The sequence below is a fragment of the Oncorhynchus gorbuscha genome, unplaced genomic scaffold (assembly GCF_021184085.1).
Source record: "Oncorhynchus gorbuscha isolate QuinsamMale2020 ecotype Even-year unplaced genomic scaffold, OgorEven_v1.0 Un_scaffold_579, whole genome shotgun sequence".
Taxonomy (NCBI): domain Eukaryota; kingdom Metazoa; phylum Chordata; class Actinopteri; order Salmoniformes; family Salmonidae; genus Oncorhynchus; species Oncorhynchus gorbuscha.
Genome location: NW_025745413.1, coordinates 146,489 through 168,911, shown reverse-complemented (window position 1 = coordinate 168,911; position 22,423 = coordinate 146,489). Strand labels below are relative to the sequence as shown.

At 43.6% G+C, this 22,423-nt stretch overlaps 1 protein-coding gene across 3 annotated transcripts; it reads left to right on the top strand.

Moving 5' to 3' along the window:
- Window positions 1-8,528: 8,528 nt before the first annotated feature.
- Window positions 8,529-21,840, top strand: LOC124018769. 3 transcript variants are annotated; one of them, XM_046334127.1, is made up of 5 exons: window positions 8,529-15,980; window positions 16,158-16,245; window positions 16,346-16,606; window positions 16,711-16,812; window positions 16,939-21,840. In XM_046334127.1, exon 1 carries the CDS (start codon window positions 10,521-10,523, stop codon window positions 12,174-12,176), a length of 1,656 nt encoding a protein of 551 aa, XP_046190083.1. In that variant the 5' UTR covers window positions 8,529-10,520; the 3' UTR covers window positions 12,177-15,980; window positions 16,158-16,245; window positions 16,346-16,606; window positions 16,711-16,812; window positions 16,939-21,840. The 3 variants fall into 3 exon arrangements, with proteins under 3 accessions (XP_046190083.1, XP_046190082.1, XP_046190081.1); XM_046334126.1 differs by having other exon boundaries at window positions 16,138-16,245; XM_046334125.1 differs by having other exon boundaries at window positions 8,529-16,245.
- Window positions 21,841-22,423: the final 583 nt, after the last annotated feature.

The window sequence follows — 22,423 nt, the reverse complement described above, 5'->3', positions numbered from 1 at the left end:
GGGGGAGAGAGAGCGAAGGTTGGGACGGCGCGATACCATCCGAGTAGGGGCAGTGTGGGAGGTGTTGGATGAGAGCGAGAGGGAAAAGGATACAAGGTAGTGGTCGGAGACTTGGAGGGGAGTTGCAATGAGGTTAGTGGAAGAACAGCATCTAGTAAAGATGAGGTCGAGCGTATTGCCTGCCTTGTGAGTAGGGGGGGAAGGTGAGAGGATGAGGTCAAAAGAGGAGAGGAGTGGAAAGAAGGAGGCAGAGAGGAATGAGTCAAAGGTAGACGTGGGGAGGTTAAAGTCGCCCAGCACTGTGAGAGGTGAGCCGTCCTCAGGAAAGGAGCTTATCAAGGCATCAAGCTCATTGATGAACTCTCCGAGGGAACCTGGAGGGCGATAAATGATAAGGATGTTAAGCTTGAAAGGGCTGGTAACTGTGACAGCATGGAATTCAAAGGAGGCGATAGACAGATGGGTAAGGGGAGAAAGAGAGAATGACCACTTGGGAGAGATGAGGATCCCGGTGCCACCACCCCGCTGACCAGAAGCTCTCGGGGTGTGCGAGAACACATGGGCGGACGAAGAGAGAGCAGTAGGAGTAGCAGTGTTGTCTGTGGCGATCCATGTTTCCGTCAGTGCCAAGAAGTCGAGGGACTGGAGGGAGGCATAGGCTGAGATGAACTCTGCCTTGTTGGCCGCAGATCGGCAGTTCCAGAGGCTACCGGAGACCTGGAACTCCACGTGGGTCGTGCGCGCTGGGACCACCAGATTAGGTGTGGAGCGTTTGTATGGTCTGTGCAGAGAGGAGAGAACAGGGATAGACAGACACATAGTTGACAGGCTACAGAAGAGGCTACGCTAATGCAAAGGAGATTGGAATGACAAGTGGACTACACGTCTCGAATGTTCAGAAAGTTAAGCCTACGTAGCAAGAATCTTATTGACTAAAATGATTAAAATGATACAGTACTGCTGAAGTAGGCTAGCTGGCAGTGGCTGCGTTGTTGACACTACACTAATCAAGTCGTTCCGTTGAGTGTAATAGTTTCTGCAGTGCTGCTATTCAGGGGCTAGCTGGCTAGCTAGCAGTGTTGTTTACGTTACGTTGCGTTAAAAGAACGACAATAGCTGGCTAGCTAACCTAGAAAATCGCTCTAGACTACACAATTATCTTTGATACAAAGACGGCTATGTAGCTAGCTATGTAGCTAGCTACGATCAAACAAATCAAACCGTTGTACTGTAATGAAATGAAATGAAAATGTGATACTACCTGTGAATGCGACCGGGTTGTTGAGTCCTATTCGGTAGACGTTGGCTAGCTGTCGGCTAGCTGTCGGCTAGCTGTTGGCTAGCTAGCAGAGTCTCCTACGTTAAGGACGACAAATAGCTGGCTAGCTAACCTCGGTAAATTAAGATAATCACTCTAAGACTACACACTCTAAACTACACAATTATCTTGGATACGAAGACAGCAAAGACAGCTATGTAGCTAGCTAACACTACACTAATCAAGTCGTTCAGTTGAGTGTAATAGTTACTACAGTGCTGCTAATCGGTGGGCGTTTGCTAGCTGGCTAGCTGGCTAGCTGCTGGGCAAATAGCAGTGAAGAGTACGTTAGGACGACGAAATACGATAATTATGCAATTATCTTTGATACAAAGACGGCTATGTGGCTAGCTAAGAAGAAATTGCTAAGATTAGACAAATCAAACCGTTGTACTATAATGAAATGTAATGAAAAAGTTATACTACCTGTGGAGCGAAGTGCCGATGCGACCGCTCGCTCCAACCCGGAAGTCACTGCTGTCATAATAATGCCAAAGTCATGGGTTCGATCCCCGTACTGGCCAGGAGGTACATTTTGAGGGTCAAAATTGTGAGTTACATGCGTGTGATTTGTCAAGGAAGGGTGCCACAGAATTAAAAAACCCCTCGATACATCACTTCTAAAAATAGCTCCTCTTGTCATATCCATTCTATCAATTTTAACATTAAAATCCCAAACTACAATACAGTTTCCCTCACACCATTTTTCTAATTCTAAAAATACATCTTTGCGCACTATTTCGGTATCAGGCGCATAAATATTTATAATTCAAAAAACAATACTCATATATTCAAAATCAAACATTTAAATCCTCCCATTATTATCATTATACATATGTTTCACATTATCTACCACATCCAAAATAAAATCTCTCAATATTTTTTAAACTTCTAAAATACATATATTGTTCCAATGTATTTCTTGAAGGCATAAAATATCAGAATTCTTCATTGTTATTAAACCAATATCAGAATTTTTCCATTGTTCTTAAACCATTCGCATTGATTGACGTAAATGTAAACATTCCAATAAATAATAAAAATAATTATTTTCTCATTATCCTCTACCTGTTGTCATATTGCTTCCTTTTCTGTCCTTTTTCACCTCCACCGATGCTTTCCTCTTCCTGTAGCCTCCCCTTGTTCTACCAATCTTTTCCATGTCTTCTGAATCTGAAATTGACTCTAAATCCATCTCATCCAACCAACTCAAAATCTTCTTTCCTGTGCCTGTTGTGCTTCCTGTATCCATTTGCGTCTCCTGTATTGTTGTCAGCATTCCACTCCCCTCCACTTCACCTCCTTCTGAGGCACCCACATAGCCCGAGGACCCCCCCAAAATCTGTGAGTCCCCAGTGCCTCCACCCAGCCCACTGCCCCCCTCCTCCTGAAAACTCCCTCTTCTTATTTCTGAATCCATACTGCTCCCTATTTCATTCGTCTTCTGTTCCATCTTCTGCCCTCTTCTTTTCTCCGTCTCTCCACCCTCCACCACGTCCTGTCCTCCATCTTCTTCACCTTCTTGCGGTGATACAACTGCTTCCGCGAAAAGTTCCTGACTCCCCTGTTCAGCCAAAACCTCTCCAGTTTCACTCCTCTAGTCTCTTTCGGCATCCACCACCACCTTTCCTTCCCTCCAACACATTCCCTCGCATAATGACCCTGTTTACCACACTTGAAACATTTAAACTCAGGGCAGTCTTTGACTATGTGCCCAGGCTGGATACACAGTCGACAAACCCTGACCTGCTTATCATGTATTACTCTAAAATACTCTCCTCCCTCCAGTGTCTCAAATTTTGTCGCAAATGGCAATGATTATACTGTTTCAGTGAATTTTACCTTACAAAATCTTGTCCCGTCCACTATCTCCATACCTGGCCAAACTCTCCTCCTTATTTCTGAGACAGCAGTTCCACCCCAGCTACTCAGCTTATCCAGTATAACTTTGTCTTCAATGTATACAGGAAGATTCATGAAAGATACAACTAGCTCGTTTGCAATCATATCTCTCGCCATGATCCTTGTGTCTTTTATCATTAAACCATCCATTAAACGATCCTTTCCTTTTCCATTTCGCATTGTAATTTCGTACTTTCTTTCTCCTTTCATTCTACATCCCACCACCTCCCCACAGACCTCTTTAATCGAACCTAGTATCTCCATCGTTGTAACTTTATCTTCTCCCATCAACTCCACTGCCACCGTAAATTATTTGCCATTTTTCAGTCCTCCTTCATCTCCATGTTTCTTCCGTTGAGCATTTTCTTTGTCCTTGTCCATTCCGTTAGTCATTGCCATGTTGTCCGTCATAGTAAACAAAAATGAGACCCAAATACTCTCCCCCAAGCAGCAAAACTGTAAAGGGGGAAAAAAACGAACCAAACTTAAACTTGTTCAAATGCAAAAAAAAATCTAAATTATACTTCTAAAAACGTTGAAAATAACCAAAAAAGCTCTCAAGCAAACACTCACGACTTAATCACCAACACCTGTCTCACTTTTCAAACAGGAAGTGTTCACTCAGGCCGGTATCTCTTGATGCACTACATAAAGTCAAAGTGAATCTGATTAACAGAGGTTGCGTTTTCACCATTTAGATAAGCATCTTTGTGTCACTCAAAAAGTGGAATAAATTGCATATACTGTAGCCATCACTTTGTAGCACAGATCGTTGGATGAAATACAAACAAATCTTGCTTAATTATTTCAAAGCGAGGTCACATTATTCAGCCTTGTAGGAAAAACTGACAAAGAATTTTAATTCGACAAGGCAGGGAGGCTGATGAAATTATGCAAGACCACCCCCTTGTTGACAAAATGTTTACAGCACCGGGTATTCCCAGGCGGTCTCCCATCCAAGTACTAACCAGGCCCGACCCTGCTTAGCCGCCGAGATCTGATCAACAATTTGATGAGATCAGGTGTACTCAGGCCAGTAGTTAATATGACAGCTAGTTGATGAGAGGCTGAAAGAGAATTGCAAGAATCGGACAATTTCACAGGTGGGCCACAAACAGGCAAATAACAAAAGGCATCTCGGAACGCACAACTCGTCGGTCGTTGTCAGTGGAATGTATTGGCGGGAAGAACAAAAATATCGTCTGCAGGGTAATCGAAGTCGCCGCATCTAATGTCAAGCCACAGGTCACACGTGAGCTGCCTTGTTAAAGTCCGCCCCATCCCGCATGCGGGATCGTGACTACAGCCTCAAGCTCATTACCATAACGCAACATTAGCGATTTCTAAAAATCGCAAATGAAATGAAATAAATATGCCTGCTCTCAAGCTTATCCTTTTCTTAACAATCCTGTTGTCTCAGATTTTCAAAATATGCTTTAGAACCAGAGAAAATCAATAATTTGTGTAAGAGTGGTGATAGCTAGCTTAGCATTTAGCGTTAGCATTTAGCATGCAACATATTCACAAAAACCAGCAAAGGGATCAAATAAAATAATTTACCTTTGAAGAACTTCAGATGTTTCAATGAGGAGACTCTCAGTTACATAGCAGATGTCCAGTTTTTCCTGAAAGAATCTTGTGTAGGACACAACGTTCCGTTTTGTTACTATGCATTTGGCTACCGAAACTAACCGAAAATTCAGTCACGTCAAACTTTTTTCCGAATTAACTCCATAATATCGACTGAAACATGGAAAACGTTGTTTGAATCAATCCTCAAGGTGTTTTGTCATATATCTCTTCATTGAAATGCCAGTCCTAGAAGCCTGCATTCTTCTCTGATTCGGATGGAAAAATACTGGTAGGTGACTTTTGCGCACCAATTTCCACACAGACACCGTGCGGGACCCCTGGTAAATGTAGTCTCTTATGGTCAATCTTCCAATGATATGCCTACAAATACGTCACAATGCTGCAGACACCTTGGGGAAACGCTAGAAAGTGTCCGTTCATTCCTGTCGCATTCACAGCCATATAAGGCGATCCTGGAAAACGTACCCTCAAAAATCCTGTTCATTTCCAGGTCGCTCAAACATCTTGGTTTTGCCTGTAGCTTTAGTTCTATGGCACTCACAGTGAAAATCTTTGCAGTTCTGGAAACGTCAGAGTGTCTTCTTTCCAAAACTATCAATTCCAAGCATAGTCGAGCATCTTTTCGTGACAAAATATTGCGCTTAAAACGGTCACGTGTTTTTATCCAAAAATGAAATACTGCCCCTATAGGACTAACAGGTTAAACCCTAAAATAAATAAAAACACGATTGCGTTGAAAATACCCATTAAGCCATTTGTTAAGATTTCCCCCATGTGGACCTGTTGTCACTCTTACCTTGAAGGTTGCTGATATTTCCAGACACTTTTTCGGTCTTATCTGAGAAATTTTATCATTTATATTAGAATAGCCATATTCTGATGCCAGTTTAGCGCTCATTCAATGACGATTTACTACTCTTTTCCCATTGAAGGCCATATTGAGGTTAAATCAATGGCGGGAGTTTTTAATTGATAAAAACAAATGACTAGTGAAATTGCAAGTCAGTGTCGTGCATACATTTACTGGTCTCTGTGGTGATTTTAGAAGGCTGTGCCTATTTCTACTTTTACCCCATACTCTTTAACCCGATACCCAGTTACTGTGCTGTAGTCAGGATGGCCGAGCGGTCTTAGGTGCTGCGTTCAGCAGTCTCCAATGTAGGCGTTGGTTCAAATCCCACTTCTGACAGTTATTTAGTGCCTATCAGGAGTCATGCTGCTTAGCAGTAATAATAAGATTATGAAATAACAACTTCACACAGTGAAATCACAATTTATAATAAACACTCTCAAATGCAAACCTATTGGAGCTGAGAAAAGATCAAGGAAAATAAGAAAACAGCTGTACTTAATAACAAATAAATGTTGGGAACATTTCATTGTATTGCATTATAATGAGTTACTGCTTTATCTTTCAGTTGTTAGATTATCACTTTCTATTATCACTATGCCTGAAGGCCCCATTCACTCCTAACAAGCCTGTTTTCTTCTGTCAACGTTGTCGTGGCCGAGTGGTTCAAATCAAATCAAATCAAATTTTATTTGTCACATACACATGGTTAGCAGATGTTAATGCGAGTGTAGCGAAATGTTGTGCTTCTAGTTCCGACAATGCAGTAATAACCAACAAGTAATCTAACTAACAATTCCAAAACTACTGTCTTACACACACAAGTGTAAGGGGATAAAGAATATGTACATAAAGATATATGAATGAGTGATGGTACAGAGCGGCATAGGCAAGATACAGAAGATGGTATAGAGTACAGAATATACAGATGAGATGAGTATGTAAACAAAGTGGCATAGTTAAAGTGGCTAGTGATACATGTATTACATAAAGATGCAGTAGATGATATAGAGTACAGTATATACGTATACATATGAGATGAATAATGTAGGGTATGTAAACATTATATTAGGTAGCATTGTTTAAAGTGGCTAGTGATATATTTTACATCATTTCCCATCAATTCCCATTATTAAAGTGGCTGGAGTTGAGTCAGTGTGTTGGCAGCAGCCACTCAATGTTAGTGGTGGCTGTTTACAGTCTGATGGCCTTGAGATAGAAGCTGTTTTTCAGTCTCTCGGTTCCAGCTTTGATGCACCTGTACTGACCTCGCCTTCTGGATGATAGCGGGGTGAACAGGCAGTGGCTCGGGTGGTTGTTGTCCTTGTTGGCCTTCCTGTAACATCGGGTGGTGTAGGTGTCCTGGAGGGCAGGTAGTTTGCCCCCGGTGATGCGTTGTGCAGACCTCACTACCCACTGGAGAGCCTTACGGTTGTGGGCGGAGCAGTTGCCGTACCAGTCGGTGATACAGCCCGCCAGGATGCTCTCGATTGTGCATCTGTAGAAGTTGGTGAGTGCTTTTGGTGACAAGCCAAATTTCTTCAGCCTCCTGAGGTTGAAGAGGCGCTGCTGCGCCTTCTTCACGATGCTGTCTGTGTGGGTGGACCAATTCAGTTTGTCTGTGATGTGTATGCCGAGGAACTTAAAACTTGCTACCCTCTCCAATACTGTTCCATCGATGTGGATAGGGGGTTGTTCCCTCTGCTGTTTCCTGAAGTCCACAATCATCTCCTTAGTTTTGTTGACGTTGAGTGTGAGGTTATTTTCCTGACACCACACTCCGAGGGCCCTCACCTCCTCCCCGAAGGCCGTCTCGTCGTTGTTGGTAATCAAGCCTACCACTGTTGTGTCGTCCGCAAACTTGATGATTGAGTTGGAGGCGTGCGTGGCCACGCAGCCGTGGGTGAACAGGGAGTACAGGAGAGGGCTCAGAACGCACCCTTGTGGGGCCCCAGTGTTGAGGATCAGCGGGGTGGAGATGTTGTTGCCTACCCTCACCACCTGGGGGCGGCCCGTCAGGAAGTCCTGTACCCAGTTGCACAGGGCGGGGTCTCGAGCTTGATGACGAGCTTGGAGGGCACTATGGTGTTAAATGCCGAGCTGTAGTCGATGAACAGCATTCTCACATAGGTATTCCTCTTGTCCAGATGGGTTAGGGCAGTGTGCAGTGTGGTTGAGATTGCATCGTCTGTGGACCTATTTGGGCGGTAAGCAAATTGTAGTGGGTCTAGTGTGTCAGGTAGGGTGGAGGTGATATGGTCCTTGACTAGTCTCTCAAAGCACTTCATGATGACGGAAGTGAGTGCTACGGGGCGTGTTATATAAATAATCTAATATAAAGCGTTACTAGCAGACCAAAGCTCTGGTTAAACCGGATGCCCTCAGATAACTCTGGGCCCAGTGTCTTCAGCCAAGTCTAGAGCCTGTGTGCAATAACATGATTATCCGAAGGACACACAGCTGCCATCACGCAAATATTACTCCCCCTGTAAAACTACAAAGAGCATCCTGCAACACTAACGAGCTTAGAAGTGCTAAGCTATCTCGCTGACATTGAACCCTGCATGCACTCCTGCAAAGACAGGAAACACCTGAGCCTAAAGCAGACATTACCAATATCCACGTTTCCTTGACACACACACATTTCATGAGCACTGTACACACACACTCTACCCCCCCCCCCCCCCTACTGGTCGGGTGCCAAGAGCAAAGGACTTTGCTGTGAATGGGGCCCGCTCTGGCTAGAGCAAGGCCCGCCTCCAACTCTTCAGGACCAGTCAGAAGATCAACACGACGAGACTCCACCTACATTATTCTGTGTATGCATTCTGCTGTAAACTCTGGCTGAGCAGCCTAACTATTCTGACTCCTCACAAGAGTCACATTCCTTAGGTCCGTGCACGATAAACGGCAGGACAAGATATCTTTGACCAATAAACAGCCTTTTTGATACACCTGATTCCACTCTGTCCAGCGTCGTTGTTTTGCATTCCCTCTCCAGTATGAAACACCAACAAAAAGGTAGCATGAGGATGGTTATTCCTGGATTCGATCTATGATAATTGGTGTGAGAGGACGAAACTGATGACGGCTCAGTGACCTGTCCAAGAGACAATCAGCCATTCGTCTTGCCTCAGGAAATCTGATCGGAGCGCTCTACTTGAAAGGTGAGCAGAGCCTGTTAAATCGAAATCTGCATATTGTATTATAGTCTAAACCACATTTTGATCAGAAAGTACTGAGCGTGAGTATGAATCGTTGCCAAATTATTTTTTTACATAAGAACCTAAGGCATTGATTAAAGATATCTTGTTTTGTATAAAGACAAAAAAAAAAAAAATGTATTTTTTATTTTTGATTAATTGGCCTATACTGAGTTATTTTAATAGGAATGAGTGAATTGTGATTGACCAATATGTTAAATTCCTTCGGGACGCTGTTTGTTCTGAAATCTGCATAGAAAACTGTCCTAATTATATATATATTGGGTTGTGTATAGAGGTGAGGGAAAGCAGAGGCTGTGTTTTAACATGTAAAGGACACGATTATGAATGTTGGAAATTCTATGTGAATTTCGTATGAATGACTGTAGTATTGAGAAAACATATGAACCAGAGTTGACGTTCCATGATTTTGAGACCGGGGAAATTAGATTGAGAGAAACGTTTGTCGCGGAGTAAACCGCTAGGTTGGGATACGTAACTGGGCTATTATGCACACGTGCTGATAGACAAAGCTATCGCCATGCTGCTTTGAGTGACAGCCGCCGGCCTCAATCACTGATTTTCGCTTTTTTCATTCCTGTTGATATTGCCTAAAGTTTAAAGTTGTTCTGACAATTGCTATAGAATCGCTCAAATTTACTGAAATAAGTTCCAAAAGGAAATTACTGAATTATTTCTAGAAAGTACTTAAGTAAGCCGCCGAGCTAAGCACTGCCTTTGATTGACAAGCCGCCGAGCTATACACAGATTTTTAGTTTTTCTATTCTATCCATATTTCCTAAACAGATAGAATTATTCTGACAATTGCTATAGAATCGCTCGAATTTACTAAAATAAGTTCATAAAGGAAGTTACTGAATTATTTACAGAAAGTATTTAAATGATTCACTGAACAATCTTTATATTTTTTATTGTCTATTTTTTATATTTCCTAAAGTACTAGAATTATTCTGACAAATGTTATAGAACCGCTTGAATTTGCTAACATATTGTCCCAAGAGGGGATTGCTCAATCATTTCTAGAAAATACCTAAAATACATTTCCAAGGAAGAGTGTGTACCCCGTGTCGAATAATTAGAGAATACGGAAGAGCTGTGTGCCCTGTATTTAAAAAATAAATTTCCATGGAAGAGTGTGTACCCCGTGTCGAATAATTAGAGAATACGGAAGAGCTGTGTGCCCCGGGTTCATGTTATGCCAAATTCATATTAATTAGAGAATACGGAGGAGCTGTGTGCCCCGTTGACGCGTTGTGTACGGTCAAGGAGGTAAATTAAATCATTTTATTCCACGGAGGAGCTGTGTGTCCCTTGTGTAAACATTAATAGGTAACCAGTTTTGTATTACTGCCGCGTGCCCTGTTTTGGGTTTTAGATACGTTCCTGCGATCGTTCCTGAGACCTATTTAGACGAAATTCCAAGTTGTTTTTCTCTGCCAGTGATGCCTATCCACCATTGCGCTCTAACTTTGTATACGAGGGTGAAACACTAGAGTTAAGACTACTGTTTGCGCCAAGAATACATCCTGGATGTAAGGTCCAGGACGGGCTAAGTATACAAGGATTTTTAAAATTATTTATATATTTTTTAACGAATGGACTAATTTAACGTGTATCTTACAACCGATTCGCGATGGCTGAGAGTTCGGTCAAACTCAAATTGACTGAATATTTGGACAAGCAAATCAGGGACAGGTCAGGAAGTAAAGATCAATATAACAAAATAAGGAAGGTTTGGGAGCGTATAAAACTAAAATGGATACAGGCAGGTTACTTTAGTGGAGATCTCCCTTCCGAGGGAGATCTGTCTATTATGCAGAAAAGATTAAAAGACGCAGTGGCAGAAGCGAAGGCGGGGGAGGTAGACAGGAATAGTGAACATTTTTTCAAAAACGACGGTACAAAAGACAGAGAAAGGACTGAGGACGAATTTAAAATAGGGACGTGGGCCATCGAAGAAATGAAACGGGTGCAACTGCAGAAGAAAGAAAATCTCGATGTGATGGGAGTGGTAACTCCAGTCGCTGCTCCAACTCAGACTCTAACCCCACCTGACTCAACAGAGAAAAACCACCAGCCGCGCCCCTCAGCACACTACGCATCCATCTACCCAGCACTACCAAAGGAAATTCCACCTCCCTACTCCGCGGGCCTGGAGGCTGGCCAGTGGCCACATAATGGGGGCTCACACAACCCATTTAACCCTTTCCTGTCAGATGCCACTTTCCAGGCAACACTGCTGGCTATTAAAGGGGGCAATATAAAGGGAACCATGAGCCTGGGAATCAAGGGAGGGCAGATACTGTGTGAACCCATACATATGGAGGAGCGGCACCCTACTGGCCACATGTCTGCACTAAGAGAACTAAGGGGAGAACAGGAAGAGGCCTATTTGTTCCCACTCCGCCCAGCTGTGGATCGTCGATACGTTGAATACCAGCCATGGAAAATGACGGACCTTACCACCCTCATGGAACAAATGCCCAGCCTACACGGGGGAGCATCAGCATGGCTCCTCAGACTACAATCTCTCACCTCCGGTCTGAAACTCTGTAAAGGAGACATGGAGGCACTATTGGCTCGGGCCACCGATCACGGGCAAATGAAAGCCCTCATCAAGGCAGCTGACCTCGAAGATGCGCCAAACGCCACTCCGCTGGACCAGATAAGGACTGGCTTATGGAATGAGCTCAGAAGAGCATATCCTACGGAAAGGAACCATGCCACCCTTACCTCTTTTACCATGGAACCTGGTGAACAACCCGCTGCCTACCTGGACAGGGCTAAGACCACATGGAGGTCGGTGCATGAAGAGCCATTCGATCACACCAACACCACTCTAGCGATGTGGAAAGAAATGGTGGTGAATGGATGTCCTACTAAAGTGAAAGCACAGTTGAGGGGCACAGTGGGCCTCATCTCCCTCCCTCTGACCCAGTTCAACACACACATCCATCATCACGTTGCTCAACATCACAAGGATAAAGGGGGAGCTGAATCCCAGGTGCAAAAGCTCCAGCTTGAGCTCTTGAAGTTGCAACTGAAGGACGCGCAGAGGGGAGACAAACCAAAGAAACAGATGGTGGCCGAGGCATCTACAGACATTGCTGATATAGTCACTAAAGCAGTCACCCAGATAATGCAGCAACAAACTGTCCCGCAGACTTCCGCACCCGCTCCTGGCCCTGCGCACTTAACACCAATGCCAATGGCTCCACAGTGGGGGAATGGCTCCACAGTGGGGGCCGCAGATTGCATTCCAGCCACAATGGATTCCAGGACTGCCTAGAAGGAGAGTTTGCTACAACTGTAGGACACCCGGTCACTACTCCAGGGACTGCCCATATCCACTGTCTCAACCTCAGCACCCAACCAGGGGAGGAAGGCCCTTCCACGGTCCACCAAGGGAGAGGTGGCTACAGGCCATCCCCTCAGAACAACCTGCATACAATCACCCAGCACCATTTGCCTCCTACTCACAGGGCCTACCACCCCTCACATCCTGTTTAAGTTCAACCAACTGACAGCCCAAATCTACACTCTACACCCATATAAGACTCCCCAAGCTGAGATCCATTGCACACTCAATGCAACAGAAACTGATGACTACCTCTACACTGAAGACTGGGACGAAGACATGATGCACCTGACCCCACCTATCAGGTGTTGTACCATTGGGTGTGGCGCAGAGGGGGTGGCAGCACCGGTCATCCTATGATCAAGGAACCTCCATGCACCCCTGGCCTGGACAGCTGAAGCATTAACAGCCATAACACTCCTGAAAACAGATCTATCAGCGGCAGCAGCTCTGACTACACCCGACTACAAGAACAAGTTCCATTTGGATGTTTCTGAAAATGAAGGACTCACCTCATCCGTTCTTTTCCAGAAACAAGAGGGGGAGAGAAGGGTCTTGATGTACTACTCTTCCAAACTTGACCACATTGAGGTAGGACAGACAACATGCTCCAGATACGTTCCTACAGTAGCAAAAGCTATTGAAAAAACAGCTCACCTCGTGATGTCACCCTTGAATCAGTCATCATCCCTCAACCAGCACCTGCCCAAATTAGCTGAAATCATCGGATTGACACAGGCCCTCATCAGAGGAAAAGGAAAGACTGTGAATATCTATACAGACTCAGCCTATGCCCATGAGGCAGTCCACACTGATGGACCCAGAACTTTTACGAGAAGCACATGGCCCCACACACGAAGGCAAACTAAAGACCCTCCAAAAGGCCTCGCACATCTGGTGGCACCCTCACATAAAAAATATGACTGACTTATTTTATGACAATGATTTATTTTGTAACGAATGCAACATATGTGGCAGCCACAACCTAAAGAAACCATATCAAACACCAATGGGCTCATACCCAGTACCTAATGCATGTTTTCAGGATATTAGTATAGATTACACCGACATGGGCCCCGACAATGTATTCTAAAGACAAACACTATCTCCTAGTTATGGTAGATAGGTACTCCAAATGGGTAGAAGCAATACCAACAGCGAAGGAGGATGCTAGGTCAGTCGTTAAGTGGTTACAAACCAAACTAATACCCAGGTATGGCATCCCAAGAGAAATCATATTTGACAAATGGCTCACAAGATTTGGCATAACACACAGATTTGGTTCTGTGTACTACTCCCGGTCCCAAAATCTGGTGGAACGTTAAACCAAAAGCTGAAAGCTAAGATAGCTAAGAGTCATGCCTGGTCCACCAAGGGAGGGAGGTCATTTGCCCGTCCTTGATGTACAACAAATTGTAATGTCTAATTATGTGAAAAAACTGACGGTTCTCTGTGCAGCACTCTCTACCCAGGTTCACAAGGTCCAGGAGGGGGAGTCTGCCGGGGGACACGCAAGCACTGAAGGTAAAGGTTGGGTGACTGGGTGAGGGTTAAAAGTCCACAAGAGAAAGTGGCTGGAACCCAGGTGGACTGGACCGTACGAAGTGAAGGAGGTTACTTCACACTCAGTCCAGGTCAAAGGTAAATCAGGCGCACCTTGGCACCACCTTACACATTGCACCCCAGCCCCAACAGAGAGTAATAGGATACGGCATGTGTCAAAATGATTGATTGGTGACAGGTATCAAAAATGATTTATTGCTGACCTTATGACCTGCTGACATGTACTGAATATGTGCCCCTGCCCCGCCCCCCTGTTCGTGTGGTCATGTGTTAGAGGGTGTGTGTTATTTTGTGGCCCATGCCCCCCTCCACCCCCCCAGTTTTATCTCCCTTATGGTTGTTATCTATGAAGCAGGAATGTCTGGGGCTATAGATAGCGCTGGGGCCTCAGCATTATAAATGTCCAGAACAAGCCATTTTTTAAGACCTGAATATTAAACATCTAAAATATGTCTACAAGTGGAATTCTCGGAGTGCTCTGTAGCTCATGTCACGAACCCAACGCCAAAAGCTTGGAGGATATTTTGGTAGAGGCTCCCGAATGTTTTAACGGATTTCTGTGTACAAGCGAGGGCCATATTTCGTACATATTCAACCCGGAGGAATCTACGGTTAAGATATTCACAGACAGCGTGTCCCAACCCTTTTATCGTGCAGAACCCGAGCCTTTTTCTCCAGCGCTAAGGATGCGAGAATGGCTTAAAATAAGGCTATCTTTGTGTCAAATGGAACGTGCCCTGAGTGCTTCAAGGCTGCCAGGATATGCGTTGGAAGAACGTCTGTGGACGCCAGGATCTAATGGCTCTGAGAGTCACTTCCATGGGGTATACCCCGGACTCCAGAGGGACAATTTTAGCATGTGAACAATTTGACAGGTCAAATGCTACGAAAACGGTCAGTTCATATGTATCCTCCAAAGCATGCAAGGATGTAATTTTTTTTCAAATAAATGGCGCGATTACCACATTTTCTGAACCCTGATGAATAAGCTGGACAGTCTTTTCGAAAATCGTGAACAATTACGGCGATGGCCGAGGTTATCGTTGAGACATACCCCGGAACAACAACAAGTTCGAAGGCGGATCTTTGCCTGTCAGGAAAGTGGACAGAGCTTCGACGGAGAGCGGAAAAGACTTTGTGATGGGGAATTGGAAACGGATAATGTTCAGGGCTAACAGGACCCCTATATCTGTAAGAAATAGTTAAAATAAATGTTTAATTATAACGTGTGTTAAAATGTAGGTGTTAATTTTTGAAAATGTATACCCCCCCATTTAACTAAGGGCTAGCGCTCTTTTCTCTCAAGCTAGGGTCTGGCGCAGACAACTGTAAGATCTGAAAAAAAACATGTATTATTTTATAGTCTATTCCTTCATGGGTATGTTATGAACATTACGTTTTATTAAAGTTTGTAATAATGTAAAGACCTGCATCCAAGTTTTTTTTTTTTTAACATAAAACACGTGTGCTGCATGTTTAAATATTATTCAAATGTGTTACTTAATTCAAACATGTCTTAAAGGTTGTACGAAATATTTTGGAATTCAATAAAAGGAATGTTTAAAAACGGTATCTCACCCTTTAACTATGGGAAAAGCCTATTTAACAACGTCTTCCAGCTCTGTCGCGAAGTAAAATATCATAGTGTTTGGGTGTGTGGGGAGGGGTCTTGAGGCGGAGCAACAGGTGTGTGTGTGTGTGTGGTTGGGTGTGTGTGTGTAACATAAATCCTAAGGTTGGGGGTTGTTTCAACCAGGGGGTCCCAGGACTCTTTTATCTGTAGAGAACCGTTTGAAACCAAGGTGTGCACTATCAGGCATAAGGCATGTCGAGATATCAGCCGAACAGCGGGGGTTAAACATAGATATCTCTAATCTGCGGCCCCCACACAACCCGTTTGCAGACAGAATGTCACGACATCCTCTCCTGTTGTTTGAATTCACAGCCTGTGTTCTCTAAACCAGACATACATGGGGTGGGGGGTGTAGCATACATCTCTCAAAAAACTAATTTCGAACTTTTAGATCGTTAGGGACAGAACTATTTTTTAACGTTGTCAGCATTGCTTTAGCGCAAACATAAAGGCCCAGAATATTGAGCTGCACGGACAGATTAAAATAATAATAATAATATTCGGAATAAGGGAATCTCGCATAATGGATATTTCTGGAGGTGAGTAAATGAAAAAAACTTATATTTTAAGATTTGTTTGAATATTATTGGAATATTAACCCCTAGTTATTTGGGTATTTCAGGCCAAAAGCCCAATATAGGTTAAAAAAAGTGTAGATATAGCGTATAACTGTTAACATTGTCTAATGGAATCTAGGATCCCCGACATTTACGCAGATTTTACGAGAGTTACCTGATCTGGAACATGATGGGGGTTCGCAGGAGCAAAAGTCTGGCAGACAATCACCAACGGCCTTTTTTCGTTGTAAGTCCTTATAATTAAACACATACCCAAGAAATATTTATATATAAACATTTTAAAAATAGGTTGTACTATTTTTTTAAACTATTTTATGTATTTACAGCCGACATACAGCCCGTTATGATAAAGGATGCGTTATGGACATCTGACACGCAGGACTTTGATGCAATTCTACCGTTCTGTACGAGCGCTTTTTCAAACTCACCGCGAATCCAGGGAACATCGACCCCCTCCCGACATATTCCAGACACCAACAAGCAACTATCAATGGTGGCCCAAGTACACTGCTCAGAATCAAGCCCCCCCGAAAACTACTGTTGGGCCGGGAACTTGCTGCTTCACGAGCCGGCGCTCCAGGGACAAGGTATGGGACCATTATACAGTTTTGTTATTAGTTATCAGCCTTTTTATTAGTTATAGATCTGTTGATAGCCTATGTTAAAACAAGGACAAATAATGTTTTTTCAGACTGCCCGGAGACAGGCCCAGCAGAATCTGGAACGCTAGAGGGAAAAAGTCACACACCCCCGGTTTCGGCGATTCGTCACAACAAGCGCCAAAAAAGCAGAGGTATTTTAACTATGTATTGTTAATATATATTATTATAACGGAAAGGTATTTGACATTTGTATGTAGCTAACATATATATTTTTTTATATCTAATAACGTAATTATGTATGTATTATTTTCATTCAGACTCCGCATCGGCGAAAAACGGCACAGACGACCACATAAATCTAGAGCTGGGGGATTCCGGCGCACCGCGCATTCAGAATGAAACACCCAAGAGACCTGTTTTTAATGACATGTCAGATGTTGATGACCAGCTATTCTGTGATGCGGCCAACCTTATAGACCCAGTCAATTCTACGGCCTCAGTACCTGCAGCCGAACAAGAAAGGTTTTTCACATTATTTTCCAGGGCTTTGAAATCGAGGAATGTTTTGCTATAGAAACGACTGGGGGATTTAATTGAGAGACAGTACAGAGACGATATGTTATTCTGGCATAGAACAATTCCACGCATGTTAAACCGCAACCCCATTAAAAAACGCAAATACAGACGCTAAAATCATACATGTAACACCAACCATTACAGAAAAAAAACGAACACTCTTAATTATCCAAAAATGGCAGAACTAACGCAACACGGGGAGACAGTTGAAAGCCTCTTATCCCAGATTCCAGACAAACTCCTAGAGGTTATAAGACATATGAACAATTCAGGAACGTTAGATGAAAGTATATTAACACAGATTCCCGCCGAACTCTTAGAAATGATTAATCGTATGAACCAGTCAGGGGGGGTTGAAGAAAACATGTTATCCCAGATTCCCGAAGCCCTCATAACCTTAATTAATCGTATAAACGAAAGTCAGACAATTTTGGGCCTGACAACCCCAACAGCGATAGAACAACCAGTAACGCCTAGATCCGTAGAGTCTGAAACGCCACAAGATGTTTTTGGGGAATTGGACAATTGTCTAATAAATCTGGCGGCAGATGTTCATGATAGACGTGTCAGGGTTGTGTACAGGAATAAATTCAACAATACAGAGATTCGACAGTTTTTCAATTTCCTATGTGTGAATCAGAATCTTGACTATGCTGTATTTTACATGTTGATAATGGACACTGAATGACCTGTTAGAAACAGCAAGAGATTTTGGCGAACCTCGTGATGTCTTACAGTTGGAAATATGTGGAGATAGCCTGCATAATTCAGTATCTCTTATTTTACCCAATGGCGAAGCAGATCTTGAACAATTTACAGCGCTGGTAGAACGCCTTGTTCAGTCAAATTTAGCCATCATAGCCGATCGGACCCTAGAGCTTGTAGTGCAAATAATAAGTCAACCACAGGGGGGCGGTGGGCAGAGAAGGAAGCTTGATAGCCTAATGCAGTCAGAAATCATAAGCAATAAAAGGGCCTACCTCATAAACGTTCACAATCCCGATAATAAGCTATGTTTTGCAGTAGGCCTAGCGCATTTACTTAACCCCGGATGTACTGATCTGACGGCATTGCAAAAGGCTAGAGAGATCCAAAAGGCGGTGGGTCTCGGGATCCATGAAGGCGTGGCATTCTCAGACATTGTCAAATTTGAAAACCTTCTGAATATCAAGATTGTGGTTTTGTACCACAGTAGAGCTAATGCAGCTCTCTTGAAGTTCCAAAACACCCCCCAACCGCACCCCCAGATTCTGTACTTTTATGTATAAAACGAACATTACTATGCCGTTACAAACGTCACGGCGTTCCTAGGGGCAACCTATGTGTGTAGATCCTGCCATACCGGCTACAGCCGAAAGGGGGGGCACTCGTGCCGTTATAACTGTTCTGTATGTCAGGATGCCGAGTGCCCTATGCAGACCCTAAACTTGACACCATGTGAAGATTGCCATCGCACATGTCGTTCGACCTACTGTTACGATAAACACAAAATTGAAACATGGCACCCTAAGGTCTGTAAATCTGTAAGCATTTGTGCCATTAACAAGAAATGCCCAAAATGTCATTGCAATTACAGCCTTAAAATAGATAGCCCTAAACCACATGTTTGTGGAATCCTACAGTGTCCAATCTGTAAAGGGGCTCTGAAAAGCAGAAATGCTGAAGTGGTTCAAGAAGTGCCACACGAGTGTTATATTCAGCCCTTGGCTGAAGATGAACCTTCAGAGAAATATGTGTTCTATGATTTTGAGACAAATCAGCAATCGGGGGATCATTTGCCTATTTTTGTATCTACCATGACATTCACGGGGGAAAAGTGGTCTGCAGAAGGATCCAATTGTGTACTACTCTTTCTAAAACATTTTAGAAAACCACAGTACCGAAACTTTACGTTCATAGCGCACAATGCTAGAGCCTACGACTCGTACCTTCTTCTGAACCCCTTGATACAGCAAGGCATAGCGCCGAGGGTCCTAGCGCAAGGTAGTAAAATCCTGTGTTTTGTAGATCCCGCCTCCAACCAGAGATACATTGACAGTTTAAGCTTCTTACCCATGAGATTGGCTCAAATGCCAGAGGCCTTGGGTTTTGAAAACTCTGTGAAAGGCTGGTTCCCCCACTTCTTCACATCTGAGGAGAATCTACACTATATAGGATCATATCCCAGCCCAGAAATGTATGGGTGTGATCAAATGTCTCCCAAAGAGCGAGAGAGATTCATGACTTGGTATGAGACAGTAAGACATGGCACCTTTGATTTCCATAAAGAGATGGAATCATACTGTGACAATGATGTGGTTATACTTCGTGAAGGATGCCTCAGATTCAGAGAAGAGGTAATCAAAGATGCAGGCATTGACCCTTGGAGTTGTACAACGATTGCATCGGCATGCATGAAAACATACCGTACACACTATTTGCAGACATCCTCTATAGCGATGCCCTCGCCTGACAACTACCGACGTCAGTTCAAGGCCTACTCTAGTGGGTCCATTCAATGGCTAGAGTATATGGCCCAGGATAAAGACATTTTTATTCAACATGCTTTGAATCGAGGGGAGAAGGCGTTTGGCTCTTACCATGTAGATGGCTACACCAAGATTGACGGGGTTGAGACCGTGTATGAGTACAACTCATACACGGAGTTGTACTCATAAAATGAGTTGTTTCTTCCATGGTTGCAAATCTTGCTTTGTGCCCCAGAACATATGTGTCCTAACCCAAAAGACATTTGGGGAAATGTACCAAGAGTTTCAAGACAAAGTTGATTCGTTACAGGCTACTTACGGTCTAAAAGTGGTTGTTTTGTGGGAGCACGAATGGACAGCCCTCAAAAAGTCTGATCCTCATGTTCAATCATTCCTTTCCAGCTTTGACATCCCAGAACCTCTGGAGCCAAGACAGGCCTTGTATGGCGGCCGTACCAATGCTTTGACATTGAGGTATGTAGCGCAACCCGACGAGACAATAGGCTATGTGGATTTTACATCCCTTTATCCGCATGTAATGAGTTCCTCATGCTATCCTATAGGTCATCCTGAAATTATTCATCGTGATTTTGACTTACCTCAAAACTATTTTGGTCTGATCAAAGCAAAGGTTTGTTTATACCTGTGTTGCCTTGCAGGGGCCCTCAAGGAAAACTTTTCTTTCCCCTTTGTCGCACCTGCAGTGAAAACATACAACAAACCCCATGTGATCACACCGATCAAGAAAGAGCACTGACAGGTGTATGGGTCACAGCTGAATTCTCTAAGGCTTTAGAGATGGGGTATCGTGTGGCCAAAATCTTTGAAGTATGGAACTTTCCAAAGAAATCAGACACTCTTTTTAAAGAGTACATAATATAATAATATGTGCCATTTAGCAGACGCTTTTATCCAAAGCGACTTACAGTCATGTGTGCATACATTCTACGTATGGGTGGTCCCGGGAATCGAACCCACTACCCTGGCGTTACAAGCGCCATGCTCTACCAACTGAGCTACAGAAGGACCACTTCTCAATACCTTCTTGAGATGTAAGCAAATGGCTTCAGGCTATCCTGCATCGGTCACAGATCAAGAAAGTAAAGACAGGTACATTCAAGACTATCATGACAGAGAAGGCATCCTTCTTGACCCTGACAGAATAGAGGTCAACAAAACCAAACGAAATGTGTTGAAATTGTACCTAAATTCGCTTTGGGGCAAATTAGCGCAGAGGTGTAATATGTTGACAACGTCGATTATTAAAGACCCTGAAGAATTTTTGGAATTCATTTTTTCGGACCAATACGAAATTTCACATTTTTCATTCTTGAGTCAAGACATTGTCTTGGTGCAATGGCGACGTAACAAGAAGTGGGTTCTACCCCCGGGTAATGTAAATGTGTTTCTTGCAGCATTTACCATGGCCTATGGCCGACTTGAACTGTACAAGCTCATGGAGCAGCTTCAGAGGCGGGTACTTTACCACGACACAGACTCTGTGGTCTATGTAAGCAAACCAGGGGATTGGAGCCCCCCACTCAGCAACTATCTGGGTGGCTTAACGAGCGAACTCGCAGAGGGTGACCATATCACAGAATGGTCATCCTGTGGGCCCAAAAGCTATGCTTTTAGAACGCTAAAGAATCACGTGGTATTGAAAGCCAAAGGAGTGACTCAAAACTATGAAAATGCCCAGCGTGTAAACTTGGAATCAATCACACGCTTGGTCGAGGGGTTCCTAAATGACAGGAATAGTGACTTGGAGTTTTTGAGCTCCTACAAAAAGATTGTTGTGTATAATACAGGGCTTCCATCTGAGGAAGGCCCCACTTACTAAAAGATTCAGGGTTGTCTATGACAAGAGACTGCTTTTGCCTGACTGGACCACATTACCCCTTTGGGTGTTGACTTATGCTACAAGCTACAGGGGTCTTAAAGCTTAAGATATAATGACTGCTGTAGAAGGTTTTGACCCCCGGTTGCAACTACCATTTTCGGCCTTAATCGCAGGGCCTTCGAATAGTGGTAAAACTTGTTTTGTAAAAAGTATTTTAAAGAATTCTGAACATGTGTTATCTCAAAAGCCTGATAATGTTGTGTGGTGTTATTCATGTTATCAACCTCTGTATGATGAATTGTTGAAGACAATAAAAATCAAGTTTGTTGAAGGAATACCTGATACCCTGTCTGATGATGAACTTTTACCTCCTCATAAAAACAATCTGTTGGTTTTGGACGATATGCTATTTGCAGGTAGCGAACATCCCGAAATTGCCCGAGCGTTTACCCAATATACACATCATAGAAACCTGTCCGTGCTGTACTTGGTGCAGAATGTGTTTCACCAAGGTAAAAATAGCCGCACCATCAGTTTGAACGCCAATTACATGGTTTTGTTCAAAAATCCTAGAGACAAACTACAAATTAACACTCTAGCTCAGCATATGTACCCGGGAAGGAAATCCTACTTTATGGAGAGCTATGAGGACACAACCCAAGCGCCATTTTCTTATTTAATCGTGGATTTAAAAGCAAATACTCCAGAACACCTGAGGCTACGAACCGGTCTGTTCCCGTGGGAGTGGCCGGCTGCGTACATTCCTAAAAAAAAGTAGCCGCTATGTCTCTGCGTTTAAAAAGAAACTTGCCCCTCTTGAGAAGCCTAGTTGGGGCTACATCTAATGAACGGAAGGCCATCTTGGGTCACTGTTCTACAGATCTCATATTATCCCTATGTGAGATTGCTTAGAATCTT

Coding starts and splice junctions, on each gene's coding strand:
- LOC124018769 (XM_046334127.1), top strand. CDS start 10,521: ATGGCTGAGAGTTCGGTCAAACTCAAATTGACTGAATATTTGGACAAG.